Here is a 16,223-nt window from a genome sequence, read left to right on the forward strand (position 1 = left end):
TTAAAACTGTCAATTACATCTTTTTTCCCCCTTAGGACCAGAACCAGTGTTGCTCTTTGCCAATAGGATTGACATTCGGCAAGTTTTGCCGCATCGTTCGGAGTATACTCTTCTTCTTAATAATCTGGAGAATGCCATTGCCTTGGATTTCCACCATCAACATGAGCTGGTCTTCTGGTCAGATGTCACACTGGATCGTATCATGAGTGCCAACCTGAATGGTAGCAATGTGCAGGAAGTGGTGTCCACCGGTCTCGAGAGTCCAGGTGAGTTAGGGGCAGAGGGAAGGAGGAATGTCAATTGGTCCTATAAATATTTGGGAATGGGAGACATGTTCTCGGCTTACTTGCTTTCGGACAAACACTTTGACTCTAGGCTTTAGTGAGATGTGATATCAGGTCTGTAGCTGTTCTGTCATCCAAGAAGTTGGTGACGACTTGTGGTTCTGTGATGATGGGATGATAGTGAATAATGTGTTCGTCTTTTGGAATCAGGGGGTCTGGCTATTGATTGGATCCATGACAAGCTGTTTTGGACTGATTCTGGAACCTCTCGAATTGAAGTGTCTAATCTAGACGGGACTCATCGTAGGGTCATCCTTTGGAACAACCTGGAGAAACCTCGAGCCATAGCTTTAAACCCAATGGAAGGGTATGTGGCTGATGTTTGGTAATCACTGTCATAAAGTACAGAGAAATGTTTGTTTTCTACACAGAAATTCTCTTTTTTTTTTTTTTTTTCTTCTTTTAATTACTTCATACCATTTTGTACATGATTTTTATTACACTTCTTTCTTATTGTACTGTACTTTGTTTTAACCTGCACATTTTATATTACTTTAGCACCATCTACTGGACAGACTGGGGTAATACACCACGTATTGAATATGCCAGCATGGACGGCTCGAACAGACGCGTCATTGCTGATACTCATCTCTTCTGGCCCAATGGACTGACCATCGATTATGCTGGGAGACGAATGTACTGGGTTGATGCCAAACACCATGTCATTGAGAGAGCAGATCTTGATGGATCCAACCGCAAAGCTGTGATTAACCAAGGTTGGCAGTGCTTGAATAGTTGTACAATTGTTTGCAGCTGTCCCTATCAACCCATATAAGTCTTATTACATTACTAATCTGTTCACTTACTCTTCTCTCTCTTAAGGTCTTCCACACCCCTTTGCAATTACGGTCTTTGAGGACAGTCTTTATTGGACTGACTGGCATACTAAAAGTATAAACAGCGCCAATAAGTTCACCGGTAAAAACCAAGAGGTTATAAGAAGCAAGCTGCACTTCCCTATGGACATCCATACCCTTCATCCACAGCGGCAACCTGCAGGTCAGCTGATGTAGAACAGATTTTCGTTTTTATGAGTACCAGACAAACTTTTTTTTCCCCATGTTATATTAGTGCCTAATTACTGTTTTCCTTAAGGAAAGAACCGGTGTGGCGCTGATAATGGGGGCTGTTCCCATTTGTGTTTACCTAGTGGAGACTCCTTTACTTGTGCTTGCCCCACTGGCTTCCGAAAGATGGGATCCAAGTCCTGTGCATTAAGTAAGTATAATCTACAAATCGAGAGTTGTTGTTTTTAAAGTATCATCATACTATACGCCAGTTTAAATCTCTATAATCCCCCTGTACACAGTTTAATATGTTGAAGAAGTTTGGATTGCAGCAGCCTTAAAAATCTCCTAGCATTTAGTGTTTTAGAGCGCATATGCAGACCTCTTTGTCTCCATGGTTACAGACTACAAACAAACCCTGTGTAGTCTGATCATGCAGTCATACGCCCTCCCATTCCTTTCTATTTGCTCTCCTGATGTGGAGATGGTTTTTAGCAAGAAGTGGAGGACAGATTCACAAGAGTATGATTTCAGGATCAGACTACACCGGGTTCGATAGTAGTCTGTAGCCATGGAGACCTATAGGTCTGCATAGGAGCTGTGTAGACAAAACAGTAGATTTTAAATCCGGACCACTGGCAAAGTTGCCTCATTTTTATTTTAGATGGTTTAGATTGGTTGCAAAGGTTTACATACCCCTTTATTTGCCGAATATTCATTACATTTAGTCTTAGCTTCTATCCTACCTACCAATGTTTTCTGTGTTTCGGTGATGCTCTCCCTCTTTCAGTCATTGCGGGTTTGATCATGGGGTGGGGGCTTGTATAAAAATTGTATACAAAGTTGTTATAGAACATTTTTTGAACCAATACTTTCATTTATGACCTACAGAGTGTTAGAAATCCACTTCTAGGTGGGGCTGGGAGAGCAGAATCTAAGCATTAAAGATATATTAGGAATCCCAGGAGGACCAGATAAATCATGTTCTGAACTAATCTTTAGATTCCGCAGTCTTATTTTAATTCATTGAGTTCCCCCGCCTTAGTTACACCCCCAAATTCCTGCATTTGCTCTTTATGCCATTTTGAAGCTGAAGAATTAAGATGATGACCTTTGACCTTCGATCAGGTCTTGACAAGTTCCTGCTTTTTGCCCGAAGGACGGACATCCGGAGGATCAGCTTCGACACCAGTGACTTTTCCGATTTTGTCATTCCATTGTCCAATGTACGCAGCGCAGTTGCACTGGACTGGGATTCTGCAGATGACTACATGTACTGGACAGACACCAATGCAGACTCGGTTAACCGTGCAAAGTCTGATGGCAGCGGCCAGGAGGTATGACGACTGACTATATTCTATATATGTTTGAAAACCACAGTGCGAGTGCACGCTTTATTCTGAGCACCAGAAAAATGTAACAAAATTCCCCTAGTCTGGTAATCCAGAAGTTCTGGTTATCTGACCCTTGTTTCCTGTACAGAATTGCACGACAATCTTAAATTTTACAGAACAAAAAGACTGAGCAGTGAGAACCAATTACTAGAATGACTGGGTAACATATCCGGTCCCATTTAATGGTACTTCGATTTTATAGCCTCTTAAAGAGGTCTTCTGGTTCTTTTAAAATTGATGACCTTTTTTTAGGATAGGCGATCAGTGGGGATCTGACTCTCTGCTCCTCCGCCGATCAGCTGTTTGAAGGGGCCGCACAGCTCCGTACTTTACGATGTGCATTGTATTACAGCTCCGTCCCATTCACTTGACTGGGTCAAAGTTGTAGTAAGTTTGTAATACTAGGTAAGGCCGCTAGTAAAATTACCGAGCTGTGCCTGGTAGGTAATGAATTGGTGGGGGTGCCGAGAGTCCAACGGAAAGACCATCAATTTTAAAGAACTGGAAGGAAGTTTTTCAGGAGAATTTACGCTACCAAGTAGTGTATGAGGAACATACCAGTGCCAAAGATGTTACTGCTTGCATAAGTGCAAAAAAATTATTTTCTGTTCTGCCGCGTGAGCGCCTGGCGAACCAAGAAAGTGTCCGGTATCTAGCGCTCTATCCCCTCCCCTTTGCAGTTGATTGACTGCTCTGCTTATATGGCGATGAAGACCTGCAGAGCTATCAATCAACCTCGTAGGACAGGGGTCGGAGTGCTAGCTGCTGGACACTCGCGCGACAATAAAACTATTTTCTTTTCACATTGATGCAAGTCCTAACATCTTCAACAATAGTATGTTCCTAATCCGTTACCCGATAGCTACCTAGCGGTATCGGTTGTTTTGGTAGCGTACAATCTCCCGATAGACTCCTTTTTTAACTATTCACATTTAATGCTTCTCTATCGTATGTTCCTGTGAAGCCGGTACATCTGACGCTATAGAAAGACACATATGTTGGGGGATGTGGTTATGGGGTAATGTAAATATGACTCTTAAGTTGGACAAAATGTTGCCAATCCCCATGACTGGTTTCTTTTGGAAATAAATCTTAATTTTTGTTTTGTTTTGTTTCCTCCCTCCAGGTCATCATAGAGACCAGCTTAGAAAGTCCCGCTGGGTTGGCTATTGACTGGGTGACAGGAAAACTATATTGGACGGATGCAGGTACTGATTAATGGGCAATAGGACCAAGTATCCTCTATTACCGAAGGTCTTTTGAGAGTTGTAGAATCTAGTTAATTAGCAGAAACTCATCATGGAATTTTTTAACAATATGTGATGCTACAGTTATGAACGGATTTAAAGATGGAATCGTTTTAAAACCCATTTTCAAATTCCCCTTTTTGAATCAATGAAGAGCGGTCCCCCCTTCAGGACCTTCATCTATTAGGCTGCAAAGAGCTATGGAAGACCCAACATGTCCATGCATTACACAGACCGCCTATTAATTTCTATGAGAACTATGCAATACTTAATATCTCCTGTGGGGGCACAGCAGGAAAATTAAACACTTGCTTCTGAGTTCCCTGACAGATGATAGCTGAGGGTCCCAGCAGTGGGACGCCCTGTTTTCCTCTTATCATTGGGGAACCCTTCTAACAAAAAGGGATTGTCCAAAGCAGACAATCTTTAAGAGATCATTCCGTACATAGTTTGACTTTTTTTCTATGTACAGTGCTATTATTAGGTAGCCAATTATATTTGATTCCAATGTCATGCAAGCTATGGTCAAATTACTAGCGGTTCTACTACTTGAGCAAGTTGTTCTAGAATTTTTGAAAATGTTAATGTAGTCCTTAAAAGAACAGTGCTCCTCCGATAAGACCTCTTACATCTCTGCTTTTATTCAGGGACTGACCGTATAGAAGTTTCTAACACCGATGGCTCACTGCGCAGTGTACTCATCTGGGAGAACCTAGACAGACCAAGGGATATAGTGGTGGATCCAATTGGCGGGTGAGAACTTTTCCTATATTTTTGTAACAGTAATTTTTTTGGGGGAAAAAAAAAACTCACAAGTTGTCGTCCACCATAGGTTCATGTACTGGACAGACTGGGGAGCCAATCCTAAAATAGAGCGAGCTGGGATGGACGCTTCTGGACGTATGGTCATCATCTCCTCGAACCTTACTTGGCCAAATGGACTGGCAATTGATTATGAATCGGAGAGGCTTTACTGGGCTGATGCTGGAATGAAAACCATAGAAACGGCAAAACTTGACGGTGCTGACCGCATGGTAAGTTGTCACTTAAGTTCTTTGCTTTACAGACTTAAAACATTCTTAAGGGACTGAAGTAATAATGTCTTGTGATGGTGTCTTAGGTGCTTATTGGTACAGACCTCCCTCACCCATTTGGTCTGACCCTATATGAAGACCGAATTTACTGGACAGACTGGCAGTCTAAGAGCATTGAGAGTGCAGATCGAAAGTCTGGCCTCGAAAGGAAAACCGTGAGAGAGAACCTGGAAAATCTTATGGATATTCATGTGTTCCACCGCCAACGCCCCAAAGGTATAAAACCACCTCCGATTAGTATATCCAATGACTTAGGCCTCATGCACACGACCGTAAAAACTCCCGTTATTACGGGTCGTAATCACGACCCGTAATAACGGGCTCATAGACTTCTATTGGCGACGGGTGCCTTCCCGTTTTCTCACGGGAAGGTGCCCGTGCCGTTGAAAAAGATAGAACATGTCCTATTTCAGGCCGTAATAACGGCACGGACAGTCCATATAAGTCTATGGATCTCTCGTAATAACGGGTGGCTACATGTGTGCACCCGTCATTACGGCAGCGTTGCTAAGCGACGTCAGTAAATAGTCACTGTCCAGGGAGCTGAAAGAGTTAACTGATCGGCAGTAACTGTTTCAGCACCCTGGACAGTGACTACCGATCAGTATAAACCTGTAAAAAATAAAAATAAAAGACGTTCATACTTACCGAGAACTTCCTGCTTCCTCCAGTCCGGTCTCCCGCCCGTTGCCTTGGTGACGCGTCCCTCTCGACATCCGGCCCGACGTCCTGGATGACGTTTCAGGCCATGTGACCGCTGCAGCCAATCACAGGTCAATCACAGGCTGCAGCGGTCACATGGACTGCCGCGTCATCCAGGGATGTCGGGCTGGATGTGAAGAGAGGGACGCGTCACCAAGACAACGGCCGGGTAAGTATGAATTTCTTTAACTTTTATTACAGAAAAGGCTGTCCCTTCTCTCTATCCTGCACTGATAGAGAGAAGGGGCTGCCGATTAGTGCAGTGCTATTTTGCCACCAAAAACGTGCTCGTAAATACGGGTGGAATACGGGTGACACCGGACACATATTTACGGGCACGGGTTCGTAAATACTGGTGCAAAACGGGTGGAATACGTGTGACACCGGACCCGTATTTACGCCAGTATTTACGGGTGGGAAAAAATACGGTCGTGTGCATGAGGCCTTATGCTGTTTTATTGCTTGATGTGTTTAAAGGAACGCTCCAGCCAAAGCTTATTCACTGTTCTACCTAGAGCAGGGGCGGGTGCACGTAATGAGGGAGTTGGTACATGTCACAGGGCTTAAAAAACCACCAAAAAGAAAATTCCGATGTCCTTCACTGCCGCCTCCTTTTGTGCCCTTGACCTAACCGTTTTTATCATTTTTGCCCAGTGTTATTTCACTGAAGTCAAAATACAGTTTTGCGCAGAATGTTTGGTGCTTCCACACTCCTCGTGCACCGCAATTATTGGCCATGAATTTTAAAATCCAGGGTAACCCTTTTAATAAGGTTATTGGCTTAAAGGCGTTGACTGCTTTGGACAAAGCCTACTTAAAAAAAAAAAAAAGTCCCTTAACAATAAGCTGATCACAATGTCCCCCTGCTGGCAACCCCAGAGATAATCTGTAATCTACAGGGGAACATGCAATTTCACTGCAGCGCCACCACAGGGGAAAGTAAGCACTATACAAGGCCCATTCAAATCCGAGCTTGTTTATGTAATACGGGACAGGTCCTCCAGAGCGAGACACTCTCTTTGTAACCAATCTTCACTCTGGCCAAGAGAAAAGGATCCTGAACAATAGATGCCCCTCTATTAACTCTGATTTCCCTGATGGGGTATATTAAAATGGGTTTTCCAAACAAGACATCCCCTTCAAGTGTGTCAGATTGGGAAATTAAGTTGTGCCCCCCCCCCCCCCCTTTAGGCACCGTTACCTATGTTAGTGGATACATTTTGCATACTGTGATGTAGAAAATAGCATCTTTCTATTAATTTTTTTCCACAGTTCACTCCGCTTGCTCCATAAACAACGGAGACTGCAGCCATATCTGTCTTCTCTCTCCCCATCCAAAAGGTCACAGCTGTGCTTGCCCCACTGGGGTAAACCTACAAGCAGATGGCAGAACCTGTTCCTCAGGTGATTTGATGGATTTAATTTTATAAATTCAGTCAATGTATTATTTTTGTTTTGTTTTTAAACTCTTTTCTGGTCTTGCGTTTTGATTTTAGGAATGGACCGTTTCCTTATATTTGCCAGAAGGACCGATATCCGCACTGTTTCTCTGGATATCCCATATTTTGCTGATGTTGTGCTTCCCATCAATGTGACCATGAAGAACACAATTGCTGTTGGTGTGGATCCTGTTGATGGTGAGTAAAAGCTTAGTTATCCAGAAAGTCCGCCAAAGATGAGGATGTTTGGGAAAGAGCATGGCAATTTTAGACAAAAGATGGTTGACCACAAGTGATCTGCAGTATATCATGATCCTTCGTTCTTGTAGGGTTGGCATACTGGGCGGACAGCACACTTCGTAAAATTAGCAGAGCAGCACTTGATGGATCGAATCATCAAGATATAATAACCACTGGTAAGTTTACCTATTGCAGTTATTTAATATTGTACCTGCAAGAACATCTATATAGCTAATATTGTAATTCTGCCATAATTAAGTTACTTTCTGCTCTGTCAGGCTTGGCAACCACAGATGGTCTGGCAGTGGATGCTATAGGCCGCAAAATATATTGGACAGACACCGGGACAAATCGAATCGAAGTGGGAAATTTGGATGGTTCCATGAGGAAGGTGCTTGTTTGGCAGAATTTGGGAAGCCCCCGAGCAATTGCTTTGTATCACGAGATGGGGTAAGGAAACAAAAATAAAATCTCACATTTTCGAACCCCCTGATGGATAAACATCTCATCCCTGACTGTAGAATGGCACAATATAAATACTTAAAAAAAAAATTTTTTGTTCCTGTTAGATACATGTACTGGTCAGACTGGGGAGAGAATGCCAAGCTGGAAAGAGCGGGCATGGATGGTTCAGACCGTAAGGTGTTGATCAGTATGAACTTGGGTTGGCCCAATGGACTTGCAGTGGATAAAGCTGGTTCTCAACTTCTGTGGGCTGATGCACATACTGAGGTAGGTCTTCCAACTAGTGCTAGTGAGCTGCTTTTTTAAGTGAAAGCACCATTATTATGTCGTGGTATAAAATGAGGTGTCAAAATGCAACCTAGTTAAAATTTGACCCACCACTGTAAATAAGGAACAGTTATGGGGAGGGAGTACCCACTATTTTGGTAGTTTTATAAAATATATTTTCACAATTTTTTAGTTTTTATGTCTACAGTACCAGCATATTGTGCTCTTCAATCTTCTCTCCTAAATGCTTCACCTTTTATATCCAGAGAATAGAGGCCTCTGATCTGATGGGAAGGAACCGGCGGATCTTGGTATCTCCAGTCCAGCATCCATATGGCTTAACTCTCCTTGAGTCACATATATATTGGACAGATTGGCAGACGCGCAAAATCCAAAGGGCAGATAAAGACACAGGAGCAAATGTTATTGTGGTGAGAGACAATCTGCCTGGGCTGATGGACATTCAAGCAGTAGACCGGACTCATGTGTTAGGTCAGTTCATTGATTATCTCTGAAGTCTTCTACTCCTTACAATGGTTTATCTGCTCTGGGTTTTTTTCTATAGTAATTTATTAGTTTAAGTGTATGCAATATTATCCAAGTCGTCTTCTTCCTACCGTTGGTATACCATCATCATCCTCATGTCAGCAGCCATTCATTCCTTGCTCTCTATTTGTATATGGCTACTGATTTCTCTCCATTTCCCGCTATAGGATACAACAAGTGTGGAGACAAAAATGGTGGCTGCTCTCACCTTTGCCTGCCAAACCCCGCCAGTTACTCCTGCGCCTGCCCCACCGGCATTCTACTGAAGGACGATGGTAGAACTTGTGACCCGTCTCCTGATACCTACTTACTCTTCTCCAGCCGAGATTCCATTCGTCGTATCTCTCTGGACACAGAAGATTACACCGATGTCTATGTTCCCATTAAAGAGCTGAACAATGTCATCTCTCTGGATTTTGATAGCGTAGAAGGCAAAGTCTACTACACGGATGTCTTCCTGGATGTAATCAGGTATTGCCCCCACTTTATGATATTTTCCTTGTACCTTGAAATTTTAAGAATTTCATTTTTCTTCCAATTCTCCAATAAATATTCTCTCGAGATAGGCTATGTATATACATCTCGGAAGCCATTTTCCACATCTTGTGGTGATGAGCTCTAAATAGGTCGCTATAACAGGCAAGATGTACCCGATGGCTCTATATGTCTGGCTTCATTAAACTGGTTATCTCACGAGGGCAACTCCTTTCCTCTGCCCTGTTAGAGCGCATGACTATCATAAAGTTTAGTCCTCTTGTGCAGGACCCCCCTCTATAACCCGGGATGGAGAACCTCTATATAACGGCGGCTCCGAATGTGGTGGGCCCAGCCCGTCCCTGCATTATATGGTCAGCCATTCCTCTGAATGGCCAGCATGTAACCATGCATTTCTCCTGCATGTAACCATGCATTTCTCCTGCATGTAACCATGCATTTCTCCTGCAGAGGATGGCCAGAGGCGGCTTCCCCCTTTAATAACTATTGATTGTCTAGGGTTAAAGGGAATCTGTCAAATCATTTTGGCCTACTAACCTGGTACCAGCATTTGGTAGGTCTTATGAAAGCATGTCCCCATATACCTTTTGGTTTCCTCTCTATTACCTTGTTTGCTGAGATATTCGTCTTTATTGCAATAGGCAAATTAGGTTGAAAGTGCCACTTGGGCGGTCTCCTTTCCCACAAGTGCTTTTTTACTCGGAATCGAAGTCAGCCCAAATCCTCCCCCTGGCTCATCCTGGACCTCGTCATGCTGTGCAAACGTCCCTGTTCTCTTCATCAAGGATTTGTGCATGCTAGCATTACACTCAGCGCATGCGCCTCATTTTGGGTATGATGCGATCGGCACATGTGTGAGACTTCGAGAAAAGTAACAGTGCAGTTATGAGTGGCATGCGTCGAGCAGGATGCTAGCGGCGCATGCGCAAATCTTCGATGAAGAGAACAGTGACGTTTGCATAGCACGATGAGCTAGAGGGAGGATTTGGGCTGGCTTGGAGTACAGGAGCACTTGCAGGGAATCGGTCTACCCGCGTAGCACTTCCAACCTAATTTGCATAATGTAATAAAGACAAATATTTCAGCAAATACGGTTACAGGAAGGAAACAAAAGGCTAGTGAGGACATGCTTCCATAAGACCTATCCAACGCTGGTACCAGTTTCGTAGACTAAAATTATCTGACCGATTTACCTTTAAAGAAGCCCAACCTACGGCAATCAGCAGATCGCTGGGCCAGGTTCTATTTCAACAGGGGCTGTCTTCATGAGACAACCATTTTTAAGGCTGTTTAGTTAGCGCCAGTTAACGTACAGCAAAAAAAAAAAAGATTTGTGCTATTCCTCATGTTGCAGATAAGTATTAAGCGGAGTCTGTAGTAAAATGCTATAACTATAGTAATCCGTCCTGATAGAAATATGCGAACTATTTGTACGGATGTCTTCTAGCTCTGTATCTTGAGGTTCAGGCTACATAGTGAAGTGAAACGGTTTGCAAATCTCTGTAAAAATCAGTCACAACTTCTATTGTTCCCTATGCAGATGAAAGGTGCAAGTGACTTTATGACTAAGGCCCTATGCACACAAACGTGCTTTTGCAGCCGCAATTCCCCCGAAAATCCACGGGAGAATTGCGGCCCCATTCATTCCTATGGGGCCATGCACACGACAGTGGTTTCCACGGTCCGTGCATGGCCCAGGAGCCCGGACCGCAGAAAGAACGGGCATGTCTTATTACAGCCGTGTTCTGCGGTCCAGGCTCATAGGAAATAATGGACGCGGCCATGTGCACGGCCCGCGATTTGCAGGCGGCTCGCGGGTGACTCCGCTGCTGGCCGACCCGAAAATCACGGCCGTGCACATGACTACGGTCGTGTGCATGAGGCCTAACGGAAATTGTCCCACATGGCCAAAACATTTGCTATAGTCACAAGGTGACTAGCCAATACCCGTTCCCTTAGGGAACAATTAAAATTGCGTTGACTATAATATAGCTGCAATGTGCTTGTGGCTTCATGTTGCTGTGAAGCCCGAGCCTAAAAGAATGCAACTTGAAACAAATTACCTTTTAATTACACATTAAAGGCTATAGACCACTTTTGCAGACAATTTTTACGATTGTATGCATTTTATTAAATAAAACATTTACATTTGCTTTTAGTTATAAAACTTTTGCACTGTTAGTCTTCTACAGCTTGTATGTCATACAATACAAGCTACTGGATGCCGTTCAGTGCTCAGTCCGACGGACTAGCTTATTGTCAGTTTACCTCTAATCTCTCTCTCTCTCTCTCTCTCTCCTCTTCTGAATGCTGACGTTTTATTTAACACGTTTTATTTTCTTTGGTTGTAAAGATTTCAGCTTAGATAAGTGTTCAGAGCAGCGAAAAAAGCTGAAGAGGAGCAGACCGCAAGCTGGTCTGTAGAACTGAACGGCGTCCAGCAGCTTGTATTGTATTGTAAGACATACGAGCTGCTGAAAAACGGTGCAAAATTTGTAGCCTAAACCAATTGTAAATAAGTTTTTATTTAATAAAATACATACAATGTATACGTTAAAGTCTGCAACAGTGTGCATAGTCTTAAAAGGGCTTTAGTGTGGATTTAAAGTCTTTTTATTTATTTTTTTATTCCCCCAAAAAAGCATATCTCATCTATCTGCTGTATCTGATTTTGCATCTTATCCTGAATCAAGTGAATGGGGGTGGAATGCAATACTAGACACAGCCCACGGACAAGTGTGGCGCTGTTAGAAATAAAGCAGACCCTTTTTCTAATGTTGTCTGCCATTGATTTAACTATTATATTGTTCCTGAAAATAGCAATGTTGGATCAATAGAAATAAAGAAAATTGAGAATGTGTTTGATTTTACTTAAAGAGGCTCTGTCACCAGATTTTGCAACCCCTATCTGCTATTGCAGCAGATCGGCGCTGCAATGTAGATTACAGTAACGTTTTTATTTTTAAAAAACGAGCATTTTTGGCCAAGTTATGACCATTTTTGTATTTATGCAAATGAGGCTTGCAAAAGTCCAAGTGGGTGTGTTTAAAAGTAAAAGTCCAAGTGGGTGTGTATTAGGTGCGTACATCGGGGCGTTTTTAATACTTTTACTAGCTGGGCGCTCTGATGAGAAGTATCATCCACTTCTCTTCAGAACGCCCAGCTTCTGCCAGATCACGCTGTGACGTCACTCACAGGTCCTGCATCGTGTCAGACGAGCGAGGACACCGGCACCAGAGGCTACAGTTGATTCTGCAGCAGCATCAGCGTTTGCAGGTAAGTAGCTACATCGACTTACCTGCTAACGCCGATGCTGCTGCAGAATCAACTGAAGCCTCTGGTGTCGGTGTCCTCGCTCGTCTGACACGATGCAGGACCTGGGGAAGTGACGTTACAGCGTGATCTCTCGAGAACACGCTGTCTGCACTGCCAGAAGCTGGGCGTTCTGAAGAGAAGTGGATGATACTTCTCATCAGAGCGCCCAGCTAGTAAAAGTATTAAAAACGCCCCGATGTACGCACCTAATACACACCCACTTGGACTTTTACTTTTAAACACGCCCACTTGGACTTTTGCAAGCCTCATTTGCATAACTACAAAAATGGTCATAACTTGGCCAAAAATGCTCGTTTTTTTAAAAATAAAAGCGTTACTGTAATCTACATTGCAGCGCCTATCTGCTGCAATAGCAGATAGGGGTTGCAAAATCTGGTGACAGAGCCTCTTTAAATGCGCTGAATATTTTTTTGCCGCCTTAGGAGAGTGGATCTTTATGGAACTAGTATGGAGACAATCATTGGTGAGGGGCTGAAAACCACAGATGGTCTGGCTGTAGACTGGGTAGCAAGAAATCTATATTGGACAGACACTGGTGCAAATACCATTGAGGTGTCACGGGTGGATGGGAGATACCGGAAGGTTCTGATCAATAACAGCCTAGATGAGCCTCGAGCCATTGCGGTGTTTCCAAGAAAAGGGTAAGAGCGTTGTTTTCACCGCTATCAAGCTTTGTTTTCTGTTTGCTAATGATTCTTTTCAGAATATGTTGTTAAACTGTAAAATGATGTTCATTCTATTGTTGCAGTTACCTCTTCTGGTCTGATTGGGGTCATGTTGCCAAAATTGAAAGGTCTCACTTGGATGGTTCTGACCGCAAGGTCATCATTAATACGGATCTTGGGTGGCCCAATGGACTGACTTTGGACTATGACACCCGTAGGTCAGTGGTCATTCATCATAATAAATCTGCATGTTTTTTTAAATAATGGCTTCTCATATAGATATAGATTTTATTTGACTTCTATATATTTTTTATATAAATTCTTTACAGGATTTATTGGGTGGATGCTCACTTGGATCGTATAGAGAGTGCTGATCTGAATGGCAAGACCCGCCAGGTGCTCGTCAGCCAGGTCTCCCACCCATTCGCACTTACTCAGGTAAATATTCTGGGCAATCTTCTTTCTGTAACTATAATCTGTAGACGAAGGGGCAGTAAAATAATCAGACTTTATGGACAAGCAAAGGGAGCGCCAAAGTAGTTCTCTACCCATAAACTTAATTATTTTCTGATTTATTAAACAGGAGGGCCGCTGGATCTACTGGACTGACTGGCAGACAAAGTCAATTCAGAGGGTGGACAAATATTCTGGAAGAAGTCAAGAAACCGTTTTGGGTAACATGGAAGGACTAATGGACATCATTGTGGTATCTCCATTGAGACAAACCGGTGAGAGTCAGCCCAACTCTTGTGTTTTTTTTTTTTTTTTTTTTCTTATTGCAACCAACTAAACTTTTGCCTTTCTTCACCTTGCAGGTAGCAACCCGTGTGGAGTTAATAATGGCGGCTGCTCCCATCTTTGCTTCGCTCGAAGTTATGACTTTGTGTGTGCTTGTCCAGATGACTTGGTGAATGAGGTCTGCTCAACCAGTGAGTGTCCAACTTCTTACTGATTTAAATTATTTAAAGGGAAGGTTCCGCTTTAACCCCTTAAAGGACCAGTGTCACGAAAAAAAATATTTTTATATCAATTTGACTTTAGTGTGTTAAACATTTTTTAATTTATTTGTGTGTTTGTGTTTTACTTTTTTTTATTTTTTCACTTTTTCTTCCCTATGGGGGCTGCCATTTTTTTTTCCATTTCTGTATGTGTCGATTAACGACACATACAGACATGGAATACGGCAGCTACAATCCCATAGTGAATGCGAACGGGGCCCGTTTCTTCCACTATGCTGTACGCTGTCTGTGTGGGAACGGCGCATGCGCCGCTCCCTCACAGTCCAAGTTGAACTGTGCGACGTCCGGCGCCATTTTCCTGTGGACCGGAAGTCGCGGCCGGACAGTAAGATTACTACTTCCGGACTTGTGCACTTGGAGCGGCGGTAGCGGATGGACCGGAGGGAGCGGCGGCGGCAGGAGCAGGTAAGTTATTTCTATGTATGTTCGTGTTTGTGTGTGTTTACTACTGTATGAAACCTACTACACTGTGTGTTAGCTCAAAAAATGGCGACACACAGTGTAGGAGGTTACACCGTTCAAACCCCTCGTTTCTCCCGTCACTAGCCAGGATAAAGGAGGGGGGGATTCTGAGAGCTCACTAGAGCGAGTGAGTTTTCTCAAATTTTGCAGCATAAAGCAATGTGGTTGCTTTACCACATGCAATGCTGCAATTTTGGGAATTGCTCCATCTAGTGACCAGCACTGGGAAATATTATAAATTAGAATCTAATTTATAATATTTCCTGACTCGTGAAAAAAATAAAAAAATTAGAACAATGTCTAATCACCTACACACTGATTGTTTAACTAAAAAAAAAAAATGTTTTTCTAGCGACACATTCCCTTTAAGGAGCAGCCTATCTGATTGCTTTTTTGTGGGACGGGCTGTGGGTGTTTTTTGATTGCGGTTATACCAAATTTATATAATTATTTTTTTTTGTTTTACTACTTTTGCTAAATAAAAGCATGTTTTGTGGGGAAAAAAATTTATTTTTTGGGTGCTACCTTCAGACCCATCGTGTTTTAAGATGTTTCCGTTGACATCGCGCCTATGGGGGCATTTTTCTTGCGAGACGAGTTGTGTTTTTGTTTTTTTTTAAACTTTTTACGGAATGAATGGGGACAAAAAACAGCAATTCCACCATAATTTTATTTTTATTTTTTTAACACCATGCGCGATGGGGTTTAAATAATTTTTTTTAGATTTTTGATGGGTCGTTACGATTGTGGCGATACTATATATAACTTTTTTTTTTTTTTTTTAAGGGAGATTTATTTTATGATGGTTTTATTTAACTTTTTTTCTTTGTCCCACTAGAGGACTAGAAGATGCGATCCTTCGCTTACATAATGTTTTGGAAAACTTAGTATACCAAAGCACTATTGCCTGTCACTGTATAACAATAGGCAAATGCCTCTGGCAGACCTAGGGGCCCCCCTGCTGCTATTAAAAGTCATCGGCACCCCACAATCACATTACGGGGTTCATATATTCTGTCAAAGGGAGCCCCCTTCCTCTGTTAAACTCCTAAAATGTCGCTGTTGACTACAGCACCTAAGGGGTCAATCGAGTTGATAGGTTAGGCCCCCCTATGCTCACTCCCTAACATTCTGACCGGGGTGTGACAAGGCTGAGAGAGAGGGAGCCCCAGGACCGCTTCTCCTGGGGCACCAGCAGACGCTGATTCGTCTAATTATGGAAAGTGCCACTTTCCATAGTACTTGAAAAGGCAATGCGGTGATGGGAGGCAGTTAAAAATGTTCCGCGATGCGTGTGTTATTATATGGTTATTGGCACCGAAAAACAATGCATCCATGTAATTTGGGGTTTTAGAGTTTCCACTTTTTGTTCTTTTTTTACTTTATGCCAGCTCTTCCTCCATTCCATACATTAACCGTATGATACAATGAATACATTCTATGTAGAATTCAAATAAAATGCATACAATCGGCTAGGGTGCCTTAGTTGAGGTCTCCAAGG

The 16,223-nt window shown here is 42.8% G+C and overlaps 1 protein-coding gene across 2 annotated transcripts in view; it reads left to right on the forward strand.

The window, feature by feature from the left end:
* The window catches only part of LRP4 (LDL receptor related protein 4), a 64,268-nt gene that overhangs the window by 42,750 nt on the left and 5,295 nt on the right, over nt 1-16,223 (forward strand). For both annotated transcript variants that reach the window (XM_075837888.1, XM_075837890.1), the window contains exons 12-33: nt 36-266; nt 495-651; nt 843-1,060; nt 1,167-1,343; nt 1,440-1,562; nt 2,480-2,688; nt 3,872-3,953; nt 4,640-4,745; nt 4,825-5,026; nt 5,113-5,302; nt 7,061-7,192; nt 7,285-7,425; nt 7,557-7,643; nt 7,746-7,917; nt 8,037-8,199; nt 8,466-8,691; nt 8,913-9,216; nt 12,999-13,217; nt 13,325-13,459; nt 13,571-13,679; nt 13,825-13,969; nt 14,057-14,170. In XM_075837888.1, coding sequence (XP_075694003.1) covers nt 36-266; nt 495-651; nt 843-1,060; nt 1,167-1,343; nt 1,440-1,562; nt 2,480-2,688; nt 3,872-3,953; nt 4,640-4,745; nt 4,825-5,026; nt 5,113-5,302; nt 7,061-7,192; nt 7,285-7,425; nt 7,557-7,643; nt 7,746-7,917; nt 8,037-8,199; nt 8,466-8,691; nt 8,913-9,216; nt 12,999-13,217; nt 13,325-13,459; nt 13,571-13,679; nt 13,825-13,969; nt 14,057-14,170 — 3,642 coding nt within the window. The remainder of the gene's footprint in view (nt 1-35; nt 267-494; nt 652-842; nt 1,061-1,166; nt 1,344-1,439; nt 1,563-2,479; nt 2,689-3,871; nt 3,954-4,639; nt 4,746-4,824; nt 5,027-5,112; nt 5,303-7,060; nt 7,193-7,284; nt 7,426-7,556; nt 7,644-7,745; nt 7,918-8,036; nt 8,200-8,465; nt 8,692-8,912; nt 9,217-12,998; nt 13,218-13,324; nt 13,460-13,570; nt 13,680-13,824; nt 13,970-14,056; nt 14,171-16,223) is intronic.

The sequence above is a fragment of the Rhinoderma darwinii genome, chromosome 9 (genome assembly GCF_050947455.1).
Source record: "Rhinoderma darwinii isolate aRhiDar2 chromosome 9, aRhiDar2.hap1, whole genome shotgun sequence".
Taxonomy (NCBI): domain Eukaryota; kingdom Metazoa; phylum Chordata; class Amphibia; order Anura; family Rhinodermatidae; genus Rhinoderma; species Rhinoderma darwinii.